Source organism: Rutilus rutilus (genome assembly GCF_951802725.1).
Source record: "Rutilus rutilus genome assembly, chromosome: 5".
Lineage (NCBI taxonomy): Eukaryota > Metazoa > Chordata > Actinopteri > Cypriniformes > Leuciscidae > Rutilus > Rutilus rutilus.
The window spans coordinates 6,184,017-6,203,170 of NC_140213.1; the positions used below are offsets into that span (position 1 = coordinate 6,184,017).

At 37.2% G+C, this 19,154-nt stretch overlaps 1 protein-coding gene across 1 annotated transcript; it reads left to right on the forward strand.

Moving 5' to 3' along the window:
• The first annotated feature begins 2,489 nt into the window (after positions 1-2,489).
• On the forward strand, positions 2,490-17,459 carry LOC311290556 (myelin-associated glycoprotein-like). The gene is made up of 8 exons (XM_084409112.1): positions 2,490-2,559; positions 2,678-2,732; positions 4,115-4,471; positions 11,134-11,442; positions 11,522-11,770; positions 13,499-13,583; positions 13,680-13,701; positions 17,095-17,459. Exons 2-8 carry the CDS (start codon positions 2,690-2,692, stop codon positions 17,254-17,256), a joined length of 1,227 nt encoding a protein of 408 aa, XP_084265238.1. The 5' UTR covers positions 2,490-2,559; positions 2,678-2,689; the 3' UTR covers positions 17,257-17,459.
• The last annotated feature ends 1,695 nt before the right edge of the window (positions 17,460-19,154 follow it).

Here is a 19,154-nt window from a genome sequence, read left to right on the forward strand (position 1 = left end):
CCGTTTCCATAAAGCAAAAGCTGCATTTTTCGTCTACGGTATAAATTTAGAGATAATCTTGTTACAGGGGTAATAATGGTAAATAATTTTAAATTGTATTTCTTTTACTTTGTTTGTAATTAAAAATGTATGTGGGATACTCCATGCTCTATTCCAATTAATATTTTCATACAAGGGGGACCATTTGTATCTGGAGGCAGGGATGGATTTTGCAAATAAAAGATTTTTTATTACTTTGTTGTTAACTTTTCTGTCTAGAAAAGATAGACCATTTATTGAAACACTGCTGTAGAAAGACCAACAAGTTAGAGCCTGTTTATGGAATATTCGCTTCTTTTTTATTAAATCCATGCAATTTGGGTGATGACAAATTTAAAATTAAGATAGGCTTTAATATTAAACAAAAATTCACTTTAAAGAAAAGCTTCCTACAAAACAAAACAAAAATCATGTCTCCCGATAGGCCTATAGCCTATTGCAAATCCAATCTTACTCATGCTATTTACTTTTCGTTATCAACATGGGAAAAATAACATTATATTGGGACGACGTGTGTGTGTATCAGGCGTCTTATTATGCGACGTACTGAGGGACGACGTGTGTATCAGGCGTCTTATTAGGCGACGTGCCTGGTTCAGACGTTATGATTTTTTTATACATTTCTCACGTATGCCGTCGCCACGTCGCCGTAAGGTATACGTTACTACTGTGACGCCGCCGTGACGTCGCCGCCGGTCTGTCGTCTGATGTCTCTATCAATCCCATTCAAAAATAGACACGGACTGACGGCGACGGAAGGGTAGACTGCTCCTTCGCCTTCTTCAGGGTAGACTTAGAAAAGGCATGATCTACCCGGGTACTTCAAACCGCGCTTTCTTTGACAGTCAATCACTGGCGCTCGTATTTTGAATCAGTATCGCTAACGTTTCAATATTTTAGTGAATGTAAGTGAGCTATGCTCATATTCTGATTTTAACTTTGCAAACTTTGTACAAAGCTTAAAAAAAAAAAACGTTTTTATAACAATGAAATAAGATCGCGTGATTTATCTGTCAATAAGACGTAGGCTATGTAAAAGTGTAGTTCGTTACTATAGCATTAGTGGGCTCCCAGCACGTTTTCGTTAGGACAAAAAAAAAAAAGAGAATTCAATTTAACAAGTTAACCCTAACCCACTTTTTTTTCTCTTTTCTTTTTTTTTACTGGCATTTTTTTCTTCAGAATGTTGTAAATCTCTCTTTTTTTATCGGACATCTTACTTAACCTTCTTTTTTTTCAAAAAATTCAAATGATCTTACCTGAACTTACTTTTCAAAATTAGTAATAAAACAATTGCTCTTGACAACAGGGAAAGCTAGTAGGCCTATGTTTGCTCAGCATACGGTCAAACACTACCATTTATGAGTTTAATATCATGTTTTGCTCTAAAATCACAATACATGTCAGTCGTGTTTGAAATTACTTCTGTGGTTTCATGTTGCTTCTTAACACAGAGTGAGAATATATAAAAAAAAATAAATTCTGCCATACAGGCTATGCTGATTAGCATTGCATTAAAGGGATAGTTCACCCAAAAATTAAAATTAGCCCATGATTTACTCACCCTCAAGTCCTCTTAGGTGTACATGACATTCTTCTTCCGAGCTTTATAATGGCAGTGAATAGCTGGAAAAAATGTAAAACCCCAAAAAGTGCATCCATTCATGATAAAAAAAAATATGTCATAAGAATGTCATACACCTAGGATGACTTGAGGGTGAGTAAATCATGGGCTAATTTTCCTTTTTGGGTGAACTATCCCTTTAAAGACATACATCATTCTTATGAAAATACCTGAGATAGCTTGATGAACACACATATATTATTGCTATCATGTGTTTGTCTTCATGTTTCATCAGTCAAAACGTCTCTATTTGCATGTTATTGTATCCATATAAGGCATTTCCTGAAATGTCATACGTTTAATACTTCTATGAATCTCACTTGTGTGGACTTTCTGCATGAGGGATGAATCAGTATGTACTGGGCTTCCAGTATGAATGAAACAGATGACATGAGGGTGTTTAGCGCTCCATATCGTTATCATCTCCCCATTTTGGGTAAAAATAGAAAAATAATACTAAAGTACTTTGTAACATAGCTACTTGGGTAGTTTTAGGCAAACTACTTATTAACTCTTACTTGAGTCATTATTTTTCAGTACTTCTACTTGTACTCACGTAAATTATTACTTAAGTAGCCATAATTTTACTTAAGCACAATTTTTTTGTACTCTTTCCACCACTGGTTCTTTTTCATCCCATCCTGCTCTTTTCATTCATCTCTTGGTTTCTTGGTTTCATTTCTTTAACTGGGAACTCTTGATTTTTATGCACACCAAAGTCCTGGCTGAAACCTTAAACACGAAATGAAATAAATGAGAAACACATTTTACTTCTGCTTTTTGCATTGAAGGCGTTATCAAATATCAGAGCTTGCAAAATATTTTTCTGATTCAAATGAGAAAAGTAAAGGTCACTCTTATCTGAGCTGCTGTAGTCTCATGAAAATCTATTTGAGGTAAACTATCAAATGTGTTTTAAATTAGAAATTATTTCATTGTAAACTGTTACAACTGTCAAGACAATTGACTATAAAAAAGATGCTACATTTAATCTTCATTATTTCTACACATCAGGTGATTCTCAGAATGATTGCTGCAGATTTTCTTGTATTCAGCACCATTCTATCAGGTTGGTCTTTTTTTATATTTTTCATTAAGAATATAATTGAACTATAATTGAATTTTAAACTGTCTATTAAACTAACCATGTTTCTAACATCTAACCTTTAACATCTAACATTGGAACAGGATGTACTGTACGAAACCAGTGGAGAACTTGTGACTGAGTGTGTGCATGTGTGTGTATAAATAACATAGTTTGGGGAATGAAACTAGACAGTCTGTTAGAATCTTGTGATTAACAAATGAAGTCATCATTAAAACAAAGTTTGCTTTACCTATAGTAACAGAGGGGTTTGCATATGAAGAACCAATCAAATAGTGGGGAAATTATGTAATGCAGCCTGACATTTATGCCATACCTCTATACTATAAAAACTGTTGTATTCTTGTGTACTGTGGGATTTCTCAATGGAATTTGTCTGAGATCCTCCGGCCTTGATTCTTCTTGGGAGAGTTTCTCTGAGAACTGCTCGAAGACTCTCCTGGCCGTTATTAAAGCATTTAGAGGACATTTGCTGAAAGTCTGTCTGTTCATTTCTGCTGAGCAGCAGGTCAGTTTAGGGAAGCAAGTAAGTTAGAGTAAGAGACTCAGCCAGTTGTCGACGGAAGACGCAAAGAGCTAGAGTATAAAGGTTATTAAGTGTCGATTGGAAGACGCTATGGGTGTTTATTTGAAGACGCCAGATTTTATTTATTAAGTGTTTTTTTTTTTTAAATTGGACACTAATGTCATACTTGAAAATGTCTGAAATTCATTTAACTAGATCAGCAAACAAATAATGCAAACAAATAATACTTTACAATAAGGTTATATGGACTAAGAATGAAGTATACTTCTACAACTATTAATCTAGACTAATGTTAATTTCAACATTTACTAATACATTATTAAAATCAAAAGTTGTATTTGTTAACATTAGTTGATGCGCTGTGAACTAACATGAACAACCAATGAAAAACTGTATTTTTATTAACTAACATTAACAAAGATTAATAAATACTGTAACAAATGTTTTGCTCATTGTTAGTTCATGGTATTAATGCATGTTTATCATAGACTCCTAAAATTAAAGGTTCCAAAAAGGTTCATGGAACCAAAGGTGCCAAACCTTTATTTTTAAGAGTGTATATGAAGTGTACATGTGCTCTATTGTGACAACCAGAAAGTTCATTTTGAACCCTAACAAGCTTCATTGAGTGAAATGCGTTGACTGAAAAGTGTTCTTATGCTATTTTCTTTCAAACAAATCTAGGCTATATAGTCTATAATGCATACATGTAGCCTATACATTGTTAATTGTGGCATATTGTCAAAATATTTTGAGGGACAATGTATATGTAGGCCTATAGATTTTTATTACATTTCATTATAGCACATTTGTATTCCAGCTTGGTGTAATGGCATGAAAATGTCGGTCCCCAAAACCCTAAACGCCACCAGCGGCTCCTGCCTTTTGATTCCCTGCCGATTTGAAATTTCAACAGCGAATGAAGAATATCTTGACCTTTCACCAAACGCAACCTGGAGACGAGGATCTCTGTGGTTATTCTATGATACAGAGAATTTTACCAACGCTCACAGACAGAAGGAACCTCTGATAAAGGTGGTGGGGGACTTACGAAAGAAAAACTGCACTTCTGTCATGATGAATCTCACCAGCCTGCATTCAGATCGCTACTTCTTCAGGGTTTCATCTGAGGGGTTTAGTGTGACTGCAACTAATGCTGTGCAGATAAATGTGTCAGGTAAGGCAGTGCAAATGTTCCAGGAAGAATCAGACATTACTTTTCAGTTTAAGCGGTTTGTGGCATCACATCTTTGAAAAATGTTCAGAGTTTTACGGGGCACATAGTAGCCAGCTATAAGCAACTTACATTTTAGGGCAAACATTGCCACTAATTTTGTGTACTTTTGCTCTCAAAACACATAGTTGTGTTTTGTTTGTGTTGGAGCGCCAAAATTGTACATACAGTGATGGAAATCAACCCGCGGCAAAAAAAAAAATTCTTGCGGCAACAGCTTTGTAATACAATAAAATTGTAATACAATAAAATTGGTTGTAATAAAAATAGTAGGCTAACAAATCCTTCCCTCACGGGTCAATTTGACCCCCATAGAAATCAATGAGAAAATGGTGATTTTTTTTATATTTGTCTAAAATAATCCAGAACAAACACACACAAATGAAGGCATGAGTAAAACCTCGAAGAATATTTGAATATGCTGATTTTCATTCAGAATATAATAAAACTGTTACAGCTCCAAAAATGCTGTTAATAATTTCACCATTCATTTTGCGTTTGTGTGGGGGTGGGTTGTTCTGCATTGTAAATCCCTGCTGTCAGGTCATCTTCATTTATATAGCGCTTTTAACAATGTAGATTGCTTCAAAGCAGCTTTACAGAGATAAGCGTATAATTTAAGGTAACAGAGATTGTTTTGGCTTTATAGCAGAGTTAAGTTATTTCCATCTAAAGTTAGTTTTGATTGATTTGCTTCCGTCGCAACGATCATTTGTTATTAAATTAGGGGCCGCTAAGACGACACCATTCCCTCTACACAGACTTTAAACGCGAACCTGTGAGAAACGCTGATGGCGTTCACATGCGCATTTAGAATGGGTTCTATAGTTATGTGCGTTTGAATATACGCAGGTTTGGAATTCCCTACAAGCCAAGCCTAAACAAAGTACTTGTCTTTCCTTATAAATTTTGATAAAGAATTTTATTTTATTTTGTTGCTTTGGGGTAGGAACGCGAAACGGATTTTCCCGACAACGCCTTATCTGTATAGTGGTAGTGGGATCCTCCATAGGGAGAGACTAGTTGGCACTTCAGCACTGCGTTGTCATCGGGTCCAGGCGAAGGTCCTTCGTCAGATCTGGATACGGCCCGGATCCGGCAGGCTGCAGGAAAACCTCGGGATAAACACAGACACTAAAATTAGCGTAGATGCCATTCTTCTCATGATGTAACGAGTACATCAGGATTTTTGGGAAGTGTTCCCGGTTCCGGCTGACCTAATATATGCAGCCTAACATTAAATTATAGAAGTCTATAATGTATTATGTGAAAGCTAGGTCAAAGAGATGTGTCTTTAATCTGGCTTTGAACTGACAGAGTGTGTCTGCTTCCCGGACAATGGTAGGAAGACTGTTCCAGAGTTTTGGTGCTAAATAGGAAAAAGATCTACCACCAGCAGTCGATTTTGATATTCTAGGTATTAGTAACTGGCCGGAATTTTGAGATCGCAATAGACGTGACGGACTATAATGCGTTAAGAGCTCGCTCAAGTACTGCGGAGCTAAACCATTTAGTGCTTTGTAAGTAATCAGCAATATTTAAAAATTTATGCGATGTTTAATAGGGAGCCAATGCAGTTTTGACAGAACTGGGCTAATATGGTCATACTTCCTGGTTCTGGTAAGAACTCGAGCTGCTGCGTTTTGGACCAGCTGTAGTTTGTTTATTAAGCGTGCAGGGCAACCACCCAGTAGGGCATTACAATAATCTAGCCTTGAGGTCATGAACGCATGAACTAATTGTTCCGTATTTGTCAATGAGAGCATATGGCGTAATTTAGATATATTTTTAAGATGGAAAAATGCAGTTTTACAGATACTAGACACGTGACTTTCAAATGAAAGATTGGTATCAAAGAGCACACCCAGGTTCCTAACCGACGACGAAGACTTAACAGAGCAGCCATCAAGTGTTAGACAGTATTCTAGGTCAGTGGTTCTCAATTCCAGTCCTCGGGACCCCCTGCTCTGCACATTTTGTATGTCTCCCTTATTTAACACACCTGAACCAGATCATCAGCTCATTAGGAGAGACTCCATGAACTGAACTGAGTGTGTCAGATAAGAGAGACCTACAAAATGTGCAGAGCAAGGGGTCCCGAGGACTGGAATTGAGAACCACTGTTCTAGGTTATTACGTGAGGAAGTTTTTTGTCCAATAATTAGAAACTCTGTTTTTTCAGAATTTATAAGTAGGAAATTACGAGTCATCCAATTTTTTATATCCGCTATGCATTCCGTTAATTTTGTGAATTGATAAGTTTCGTTAGGTTTTGAAGAAATATAGAGCTGAGTATCGTCAGCATAACAGTGAAAGCTAATTCCATGTTTCCTAATGATATCTCCTAATGGTAGCATGTACAGAGTGAACAGCAGCGGTCCTAGTACTGAGCCTTGTGGTACGCCATACTGAACTTGCGATCGATGAGACATCTCATCATTTACTGCTACAAACTGATAACGGTCAGATAAGTATGATTTAAACCATGCTAGTGCATTTCCCGTAATGCCAACATAATGTTCTAATCTATTTAAAAGAACGTTGTGGTCAATGGTGTCAAATGCAGCACTAAGATCGAGTAACACTAATAGCGAGACACAACCACGATCGGATGATAAGAGCAAATCATTTGTGACTCTAACGAGAGCTGTCTCAGTACTATGGTACGGTCTAAATCCGGACTGGAAATCCTCGCAGATATCATTTCTTTCAAGAAAGGAACACAGTTGTGAGGATACTGCCTTTTCTAATATCTTTGACAGAAAAGGTAGATTCGAGATCGGCCTGTAATTGACTAATTCTGTAGGATCAAGTTGCGTTTTTTTTAACAAGCGGTTTAATCATAGCCAGCTTAAAGGTTTTTGGTACGTATCCTAGAGACAAAGATGAATTAATGATATTAAGAAGAGGATCTAGGACCTCTGGAAGCATCTCTTTCAGTAGCTTAGTTGGTATAGGGTCTAACATACATGTTGTAGATTTAGATGATTTAACGAGTTTAGTAAATTCTTCCTCTCCTATAGCAACGAATGAATCAAATTTTTCCTCAGGGAGACTACAATGCACTGCCTGATGCGATACTGTAGTAGACGGTTGCATAGTTATAATTTTGTCCCTGATATTATCAATCTTATAAGTGAAGAAGTTCATAAAATCATTACTGCTGTGTTGCTTGGAAACTTCGGTGCTTGAAGCTTTATTTTTCGTTAGTTTAGCCACCGTTTCAAATAAATACCTAGGATTATGTTTATTTTCTTCTAATAGGGTTGAAAAATAAGCAGATCTAGCAGCTTTTAAAGCCTCTCTGTAAGTAAATGATCTCTCTTTCCATGAAATGCGAAATACCTCTAGTTTTGTTTTCTTCCAGTTGCGCTCCATTTTTCTGGCTGCTCTCTTAAGGGCCCGAGTGTGCTCGTTGTACCACGGCGTTGGACTATTTTCTTTAATCTTCTTTAAGCGCAACGGAGCAACTGTGTCTAAAGTGCTGGAAAAGAGAGAGTTAAAAGTTTCTGTTGCAATATCTAGTTCTTCTAAGCTATCTGGGATGCTGAGATGATGAAACTGATCAGGAAGATTATTAATAAAGCAATCTTTAGTAGCAGAAGTGATAGGTCTCACATATTTGAAACACGGAGTCGGCTTTGCAGCCTTGGCTAAATGCAAATTACACGAGACTAGATAATGATCTGAAATGTCATCACTCTGCTGCAGAATTTCAACGGCATCAACATCTATTCCGTGTGATAATATTAGATCTAGAGTATGATTACGACGATGAGTAGGTCCTGACACGTGTTGTCTAACTCCAATTGAATTTACAATGTCTTTAAATGCCAATCCCAATGCATCTTTTTCATTATCGATGTGTATATTAAAATCACCAACAATTAGTACTTTATCTGCAGTCAATATTAATTCTGATAGAAAGTCCGCAAATTCTTTGATAAAGTCTGTATGGTGCCCTGGTGGCCTGTATACAGTAGCCAGCACAAATCTCAAACGTTTATCGTTTACACTATATATTTTTACATTAAGCACCAATGCTTCAAAAGAATTATATTTAAAACTTGATTTCTTAGTGGTTTTGAAACTATTACTATAAATTACAGCAACACCACCCCCTTTGCGTTTCAGACGAGGCTCATGTTTATAACAGTAATCTTGCGGGGTTGATTCATTTAAAGTAATGTAATCGTTTGGTTTTAGCCAGGTTTCTGTCAAACACAGCACATCTAGGTTATTATCTGAAATCATATCGTTAACAACGAGTGCTTTAGAAGTAAGCGATCGAATATTCAGCAACCCAAGCTTTAGCATTTGCTCATCTGTAATATAGCTGTTTTTTATTTGTTGAACATCAATTAAATTTTTAACCTTAGATGGGTTTAAACGTTTTTTGGATTTCCAAATTCGGGGAACAGACACAGTCTCTATATGATGATAGCTAGGTGAAAGAGGCTCTATGTGATAGGATTTATCTGACCTGGGTAACGCGAGGCCGCTAGCAGACAGTCGGTTTAGCCAGTCTGTCTGCTTCCTGACCTGAGCCCCAGATTGTCATGTTTGAGCTCTAAGACTATGAGCCATATTACTAGAGAGAAGAGCAGCACCATCCCAGGAGGGATGAATACCATCTCTTTTCAACAGGTCAGGTTTGCCCCAAAAACTTTTCCAATTGTCTATGAATTCTATATTATTAAGCGGACACCACCTAGACAGCCAACCGTTAAGCGAACACAATCTACTAACTATCTCATCACTCCTGCGAACAGGAAGGGGGCCAGAGCAAATTACAGTCCTTGACATCGTACTTGCAAGTTCACACACCTCTTTAATATTAATTTTGGTGATCTCCGACTGGCGGAGTCGAACATCATTAGTGCCGACATGAATAATGATCTTAGAGAATTTACGATTAGCATTAGCCAGCACTTTTAAATTTGCTTTGATGTCAGGCGCTCTGGCTCCCGGCAAACATGTGACTATGGTGGTTGGTGTCTCTATTTTCACGTTCCGTGTAATAGAATCGCCAATAACTAGGGCACAATCATTCTCAGTGGGTGTTTCACTGAGCGGGGCAAATCGATTTGTTATGGTAATCGGAACGGAAGAGTGGTTTTTAGATCCGCGACTAGAGCGATCCCTCACTGTCACCCATTTGCCCGGCTGCACAGACTCTACTTCAGCCGGAACCGACTCATGTAAAGTGTTCACTATGCTATGCGCATCCAAAACATCTAAAGCACTAGCACTCTTACTATCCTCAATTAAAGTTTGGATGCGTGTTTCTAATTCTGAAATCTTCTCTGTCAACCTAACTGTCTCCTTACATTTATCACATATAAATCCTATATTGCCGACAGAGAAGCCTATGCTAAACATGTGACATGAAGTGCAGGTGACAATAACAGGACAAGACATTACTCACCGTGTTTGTTGACTGATTATTACTTACCTGAGCTTTTATGAACTCAAAGGCGCGGACGCGCGAGAGAAAAATAAATAAATAAAAATAGCTGAGCGCACGGGTGGCGCGTTAGCAGGCTAGCGAATTACTAGCGTTTTGTGCTAGTAGTACTAATAACAAAAGCTAGCGATGTCAGGTTAATCTGAGATGTTGGGTAAAATGTAGTAGTATAAACAAGAAATTGTAGTAAAATGATGGTTCAAAACAAAGAAATATAAGGCTAAGACGGAGCTTACAGCACCGAAGCAAACAAACACACTCACAGCAGGCAGCGAGGCAGACAGGAGCAATCTGTATGCTGTCCACTTTACTGACTTTAATTATTGCAAAATAAACCACTTCAGTATGAACAGATGACATTCTCTCATCCTTATTAATGCAGAAAATGCTCTCACCCTGTGCTCAATGCTTTAAGCTTTTATTAAAAGCTTTTATTTAAGCTTTTATTTTAAGCTTTATTTTCAAACTCAAGTAGGGAACAATAATCTGCATGTGAAAATATACACAATTACACAAATAACAATTAAATCTCCAGCTGTATATCTATCTCTTTGTGATACTGTATATAGGCCTATGCTAGGTTGCAGCTGCAGCTCACGTGAATGAACTAGTTGATACAGGAAATCAGTAGCCTAATAAAGAGGTTAACTTTACAAAAATACTAAACTTAAATGTATTTAAATACAAATTTCATTAAATAGTATTTTGTATTTCAAATGCGCCCAGGTATTTTAAATACTGGCCATCCCTACCCTTGGTTTGTTACTGAATGAATCAGCGTCTTTAAAGACTTTCCCTTGGCGCCTTATACTGGCGTATGATACTTCACGACAGGAGAAACAAAAAGTTTTCTTTACGTCATTCACACAGACACTTCCTATGTTAGCTGTTCTTAGCTGCGAACTAGATCAGACACCTCTGAGTTCTGCTTTCCCAAAAGTCTTTATCAATTGTACTGTTATCTTATCAATTAATTGAGAAATGTATCCTATAGCGACTGTAAAAAAACTGTAATATTACCTAATTACACGTTAACAAGGGCATCTTGAAATAAAGTGTAATTATTTGTAAATGCTCAAAGTTTCTATACAAATGAATACCATTACCATCACTCTTTCTCCTCTTCATATCCTGATAGATTCGTTGGCTGAGCCGTATGTGATGGTGCCGGGACTCAGGGAGGGTGAGGTGGGGAATCTGACTTGCACTGTTCCAGCGCCTTGCCCCAGTAACTCTCCAAATGTAACATGGGATCCTGCATTTGGTGGGAACATAACACAATGGACACAGCTGAATGCTGATGGGACACAGAATGTTTCTGCCATTTTGAACTTCGTCCCATCGTTCCACCATCATAAGCTGAAAGTGAACTGTGTTTCCATCCATCTGCTAGACAGACAGGACAAACCTCTGCTCAGCCACAAGACCATCATCCTCAATGTGGAGTGTGAGGTTTTAACCCAACACAGTTTGCAGCTTTTCTCTTTTCATGAAAATGCTCAGTTTCTTCTCTTTCTGGCCCACAGATCCTCCTAAGGAAACACAGATCTCTGTTACAGGCTCAGTCTGGTTTGTAACCCTTACCTGCCAAAGTAATGCCAACCCTTCAGCGGTCCACAGGTGTTTCATGAAGAAGGAAGGTATAGTGGAAGAAGTGGGTGCCTCACGTGTGCTTTCCTTTACTGCGACCCATAATAATAGTGGGGAATACATTTGTGAGGCACAGAACCTACATGGTGCAGGGAACTCCACAATCCTACAGATCACTGTCCCAGGTCAGTCTGTGCTTGAGACGGTAGAGCAGGGTTCCCCAAATCCTGCCCAGGAGGGTTACTGTCCTGCAGAGTTTAGTTCAGATCCTAATCAATCTCACCTACCTGCAATTTTCCTAGTATCTAGTAGTACCTACTCTAAGGACCTCAGCTGTGTCCCAATTCAGAGGCTGAATCCTTCACAGGTCGCATTCGAAGGCCATTGCTTCACCACGACGCGACTGAGGCTGTCCATATTCAAAGGCTCCTTCAGATGCGGCCTCCAAATGCGTCCTTCGTTTCCCATGAAATGAAGGATACAACTCTTTGTGCGCTGGTGACTACAGGATTGTTTTGAGAGAATTTGCTGAATTACACTTTTAAACATAAGCATTGGGTTTCAGCTTACTCATATATAATGATGCAAAAGTAAAAATAGAAAAAAAATAACTCTAAAGCATTTCAAATGTTGGCTTATATATTACTAAGATTCGATTATATATATAGTTTATACTCTTTGCTATATACAGAAATGGACCATGTCGAACATATTTAGACTGTTTGTGAACCCTGTTTTGTTTTCAGACAGTTTAAAGGGTACATAACACACACAGTTTCTGCCAATCTCATGTAAATGTTGAATACTTATAGAGTAGTATTGAATCCTGCATATCTCCGAAGAGTCTTTAGTTTGATCAGATTTATAAAAGATATACATCTGTACCGGTTATTTCTGAAAACAGTCTGGAGGCATGCTGTGGGTGGAGCTAAAGAGTCACAAGCACAGACTGGTTTTAAAATAAAAAATGGACACTTATGGTGGTCAGCTAAACAAATGTATTTAAACACACACAATACATCGTCACACTTTCCCTGGATAACTTTTGATTGCCGATTGCCAGCAAAACACAGACATTTGATGCAGTTTTACCGCCTGCAGTTCCGACTCACGACCGGGATATTGTATCGCTGAGACCGCTCCATCTTTCAGTTTCAGACGATCTGCAAATTCAGGGTCGAACTGGGCCTTGTTTATAGAACATTCGTCACCGAAATGTTGTGTCACCGAAACACACTTGGCACAACTCCGTTGCTGCCCCGGAAAAACAAACTGCATCCACTGTTTCCCTAACGCTGGGTTCTTTGGGAAGCTGAACAAGATTGTCTTTCCCTCACAACCAAAAACACTCTTTGATGACATTGTTGATTTTGTGGTCTAAAAACAAAATGTCAAATCTTTCTCGAGCTTTTTTGAAACTTCGGCCATGTTTAGCATGAGAATCCAACTCTTTAACAGTGTAAATATGTCAGAAGGCATGAAATAGTGTTAGACATCCCCTTTAATATAACTTTCAAAAAAGTCCAGTACAAATGTTACTGCCACTCATCAACAGCAGCTGTCACAATTGCTAGGCGTCAAGAACAATCCTCCGTAGGCTAGACCGTCCCATTTAACAACGCTCGTTCTGATCTTCGTGGCCTTTGAAGGACGCAGCCTCTGAATTGGGACACAGCTCTTGATTAGCTTGTTCAGGTGTGTGCCAAAAAGCCTCTGAATTGGGACACAGCTCTTGATTAGCTTGTTCAGGTGTGTTTGTTTGGGTTGGACCTAAAATCTACAGAGCAGTGGCTCTCTAGGACCGGATCTGAGGAACCCTGCTGTACAGATTTACCATATATTTGTACATTACTGTCATTACTGAAATGAACAGGAACAAAAGCCATGTTTGTCAGTTCTCTTTGTTTTTGCAGGCATATCATTCACTGCTTTCCTCGCAGTTTTGGCACTGTTCTCATTGCTTTTATTTGCACTTCCTTTTGTTCTGATTTACAGAAGGTAGGATCCTGCTAGAAATTTAAATGATATAAAATATTTTATACATTATTTGAGATAAATGAGAATGTTCTCCTTTTTTTTTTTTGGTATATGCAGGTGCAAAAAAACACACAAAAGTGTAAGTATCTTGATATGTTTCTCATGAAGTGATTTAGATAGATTGATAAAACATGTCTTCACTATTCTTAGTCCATTTGTTTTCTGAAATAGACTGTAAATTTGACTGTAAAAGTTACAAAACTTCAGTTTGAGGTCTTTAAGGGCAAGGCAAACAACTGTAAAAAAAATTGCTGTAAAAAACGGCAAAATTTCCACAGTAACAAGCTGTTTTCCATTAAAACAGCAATGTACCGTAGAAAAAAATGCATTCTGGGTGATATTTGGCGTTTTCGAGAAAGTAGCCTACAGGAATATACTGTGAATTAACAGCACTCAAAGTTGACACTCAGCGGCTGTGTTCCAAATCACACACTATACCCTCATTCACTATTTCCTACATTAGTTCACTAATATAGTCCACTTGAAGGAGTGAATGAAAACAAGTGAGTTAATTTGGAGACTGATGAACACCTGCTGTTAACAAGCAGAATCACTGAAGGAAAGAGGAACATAAGAACAGAAAAAATATGAAATCAACTGAAAATAAAATACATTAAATCTCTGAAGATCTCGGCAGAGGAGGATTAAACAACTCCACAAACAGAATCACCAGCTTGAATTATTACTAACCAGATTGACTTTATTTCTGTCAGACGTCTAAGTTCTTATTAAAAGGTGACAGAGGTTTAGATTAGGGCTGGGCGATATATCGCATGACATTGTTATGCGCATCTTGTCAGTAAAGCCGGTTCCTTGATTAGTAGTAAATCGCCATCACCTGCTTTTAGATGGAGCGGCATTTACAACACAGAGCCATAGTTCACTGACAAGCTGAGCCATATCGCATTAATTATCGCAGGCGACACGTCCGCTCTGAAAGCAGGTGATGGCGATTTACTACTAATCACGGAACTGGCTTTACTGACGAGATGCGCATAACAATGTCATGCGATATATCGCCCCGCCCTAGTTTAGATGTTATTTTATTTCCATTTGATGTTACCATGATGGTGATCAGTGTTTGCTTTTGTTGGGCTCTTAACCTTTGACTGTTGAACATTAGTTTTTCTTTGGCTGCTGTAACTGTGTTTAAAATACATTTGCTATGGCAAAGAAGCTGAAAGAAAACAGGATCAGATGACAGTGACTGTTTGTTAATAGTCACAATCGTCATCTAGTGGCCAGATTCACTGATCTCATTTATTGTCTAATGTATTTATATGGGTGATATTTTGTATTTTTGATTGTGGTGTCACTGTGATTTTACAGATGGAGATCTATCAGAGTTTTGACCACCAGAAAATATGAAGGATTTAAAAAAACAGTTAATGCTCAAAACATTTTTAACTTCTATATCAGCCAGACACACACAGACATCAAGACTCGGCATGTGAATCTCAACAATGGTGACAATCAAAAGTTTAATGCTGCAATGCATGATGGGTACCAGCATAGTACAAAAAAAATCGTCCATGACTCCCAGCATGCATTGTGGCATGAATAAATTATGCAGCTGAATTGTCTGGTTATTTTCTTTCATTTTTACTTTTCATTTTTTCTATTGGTTTTGTGTTGAGTTTTAGTAGCGTGTTTTGTGATGTTCAGCGTTGATATCTTTTTTGTTGATTGTCACCATTGTTGAGATTCATTGGCTGATTCTTAATGTCTGTGTGTGTCTAAATAAAGCCATAGTTAAAACATTTTAGTGAACGATGAGTTTTAAAATCCTTCATAACTTATTGCGTAGCTCTGCTTGATCTTTTGCTATAGTTTCACAGTGTAGTAATATAAAATTAGGTGCGTTAAAACAACATTTCCCTTTTGATAAGGGATTAGACACGGGATAAGATCCAAACATCATATGATGACGTCAAAATCAAAACATAACCAGCAACATCTGATCTCCTTTTTGTTGGTTTTGTTTCTGCCACAACAAATGTGTCTTAAAAACACACAGTTACAGCAGCCAAAGAAAAAACTAATGTTAAAGTCAAGGGTCAAGAGCCCAACTAAAGCAAACACTGATCTCCATAATGGTGACGTCAAATTAAACAAAACAACATCTAAACCTCTGTTAATTCTCAGTAGGAATTTCTGTAGATGTATGCAAAAATAAATAAAGTCAATCTGGTTAGTAATAAGTGAAGCTGGTAATGCTATTTTTTGGAGTTGTTTAATCCTCCACTGCTGAGATCTTGAGAGATTTAATGTCTTCTGTAGCTGGAAGTCAGTTTTAGTTCTTGTGTTTCGCTTTTTTTCCTGTTCTTGTTGTTCCTCTGTCCTTCAGTGATTCTGCTTGTTAACATCAGGTGTTCATCACTAATGCTCAATCATCAGTTAATTAATCACTGAATAATATCATTAACTTCAACACTGCTTCAGTGTTACTTCAACACTGTAGTGTGGACACACAAGTGTTCATTTAAAACTGAAGATTTTGCAGTGGGGTTAAAAGGGTTAAATGTGTCAGATAAAATAAAAAAAACAGAGTGAAGCGTAATTTAACGGTAATCAACTGTAAATTAATTTACGGCATCAAACTGATTAAAAACAACAACAATGTACTGGCAACCACAGCTGCCAGTAGATTACCGTAAAATCAAGGAAAAACAGTAATATACTGTAAACCGTAACAATCAGATTACTAAACGGAAGGTTCATTTCACTGAAATATTAGTGAAAGTTCATTGAAAAAAGTTATGCGAAGTCAATACCTGAAAAGGAGAGTAAATATTAAATTGAAGTGTTTTATGTGTTTTTGCACAAGATGATATAGGAGAGATCTGTTAGTGTAATTAATTCGTTTTGTGGGTCACCATTGTGCTGGAGAGTAGAGCCTGTGCTTCAGTCAAAGATGAGCAGAGAAATACTGATGTTTTGCTGCCTGTTGCTTTATTTAAAAGCAGTAACTGTGTAGTTGCTGATGCAGTGACAATCTCCTTGCTAAGTACTTTAGCACATACTTGTGTGCTTTTGTTCGCTAAATACGAACCGCAAAGATTTGAGTTAAAGTTTAATTAATTCACTTTTACACATTATGTTTGCAGTTTTATATTAAGAGATATTCGTTTTCAGTGGACTCAAATGAAGTAAGCTCACAGTCTTATCAGTATAAATAATAGTTTTTAAACTAGTATTTTTAGCAATCGGTTTTAGTTTTTAGCAATCGGTTTTCCCTACGGAGAAAAGGAGAGCTGTAAATTAACGGTAGAGAGCTGTAAATTAACAGTACATTGCTGACAAACACAGTAGATTACCGTTACTTTACAGCGCACTGAAACTGGGCTAATACTGCAGTGTTACACATGATGAGTGCTTCATTGCTTTCAGACCAATATTATGTTGTGAGTGAATTATCATAAAGCTAACAGAGTAAGTACAAGTTCACAGCTCATGTATTAATGCATTTCAGGAAACAAACCCAGATCAGGACATTTATGCCAATGTATCAAGTGCAACAAAAAGCCATCAGCTTCAGTCAAATACATGTGAAAATAAGGAGACCTGCACCGTTAACCCTGAATGCACATTCAAAAAGAATCTCTCCTACGAAGACATTTATGCAAACTGTTGAAGTGAGAAGTGGAATATGGATCACCACTGAACAATTAGTCTACTTTCTGCATGCCAGTAATGATCATTTTAATAAGCATCAGCATATTTAACTTCCAATCTACAGTATTATGTTCAGAACTATATCGTTGCTACTTCCTTTCTCCTTTTAAAGAATGAAAACCCTCCAATAATTATAATTCAACTCTGAATACTTGACTGTATGTTTCTATTTTTATGATACATGATTTTTATGGTTATATTTTGTGATAATTCTTTGTTCAATTAAAGAATTTAAAGTCTATATGAAATCAAATTTGAGTTCCTTTTAAAAAAAAATTGAATATTGGATTTTTTATTATAAATGATTTACCTTTGCACCATTATTTATTTATTTATTTTAATGAATCATTATTAGCGTCATTATTATATATTTTTTTCAATTGATGTGCCCTCGTAATCTTTAATAAGAATTTCTTGCCAAATCTCTTCTCTGATGAGTGTTTATTGCCGCAAAGGTAAATTACCGTTACTCACACAAACTGTCACTCACATGAGATCACAGCAATAGCAAACCACAACCATCCAATCAATTCCCCATGGACAAAATCAAGTCCCGCTCTACATTTTTTGTTCCTTGTTTGAGAAGCCGTTTCATTCAAATATATGTTACAAATACAATAGGGTAGAAAAAGACTACCACAACTTCCATTTCATGACAAATGGGTCATTTTTTTCATTCTTTCATACACCAAGTAGTAAGGATCATTTAGATCTCATGCGATTTACACCTATTTACACAAGCAAAGTACAAATGCCCCCCAGAACATCCTGCAGTTAAGAGCCGTTCAGGCAGATATGCAGAACAAATGGCGGTGAATGTTAGACCATAAACATAATATGCAAGTATACGAAACAAAGAACCAAATGGTTGGCCAGTGCATAGAATAAAGAATAAAAGAATAAAGTGGTGGTGTCACCACACCTTGTGATCTAGGGGGCGATAGAGAGTTCATTCTCTGTATAAGTCCTTAGATGGAGACATTGAAGGAGGAGATGGTCTTGGTTCAGTAATGAGCCTTATGGGGATGACACAGGATAATACCTGCGTCCCCTGGGTCAGAAAACCTCTCTGGATGAGAAGACGACAGGCAGGGCTGAGGCAGGTAAAGAATAGTATAGAAGGATAATGTAAACACAAAAAAAAAACACACACACACACACACACACAAAAAAAAAAGTCACAAGAACCTCAAACAGAGGTTAGAAGAATTGTTACACTTTCATGCCCCTAAACATAACGAGGAACAAAGAGAACTGTGATTGGTTGATTTACATGTCAGTCAGACGGCGTCTGGGCAGTCTTTGGCCAATGAAAGCTGCTATGGAGTCCAGAGACACTCATTCATTCAGGGATTTTGCATTCCCTCACAAACTTTTTGCATTCTCTAGAAAAGTGTTGCATTCCCCTGATTAACTTTGAATTTGCTCGCAGAAGTGTTCAAATATAGTTTGAGTCAATGCAAAGTTTCTCAGGGGAATGCAAAGGATCTGTTAGCAAACACAAAAGCATTAAAATATAACTTCAATGAAGTTGTGATGGTGGTAATCATGAAATTAACCTATCACTCGTTACAGAACTGCACACAGTTATGACATCAAAAATAAAATGATTTGTTTAAGTCTTGTATGACTCTTTCAGGGTTTTTTTTTATTTATTTTCTTCTCTCTAAAGCACTTAGTCTACTTCAAGAAAAACAAAGAAAAAAAAACATTCTCATACCACATTTTCAGAAATATAAGCATGGTATAAATCACAAAATCATACTGAATATACATAACCAAATATTCCTCAGTTTTCAAACACTTCATGTAATAATGTCCACAAAACAAAAATAATAAAGTGATTGATTCAACTCA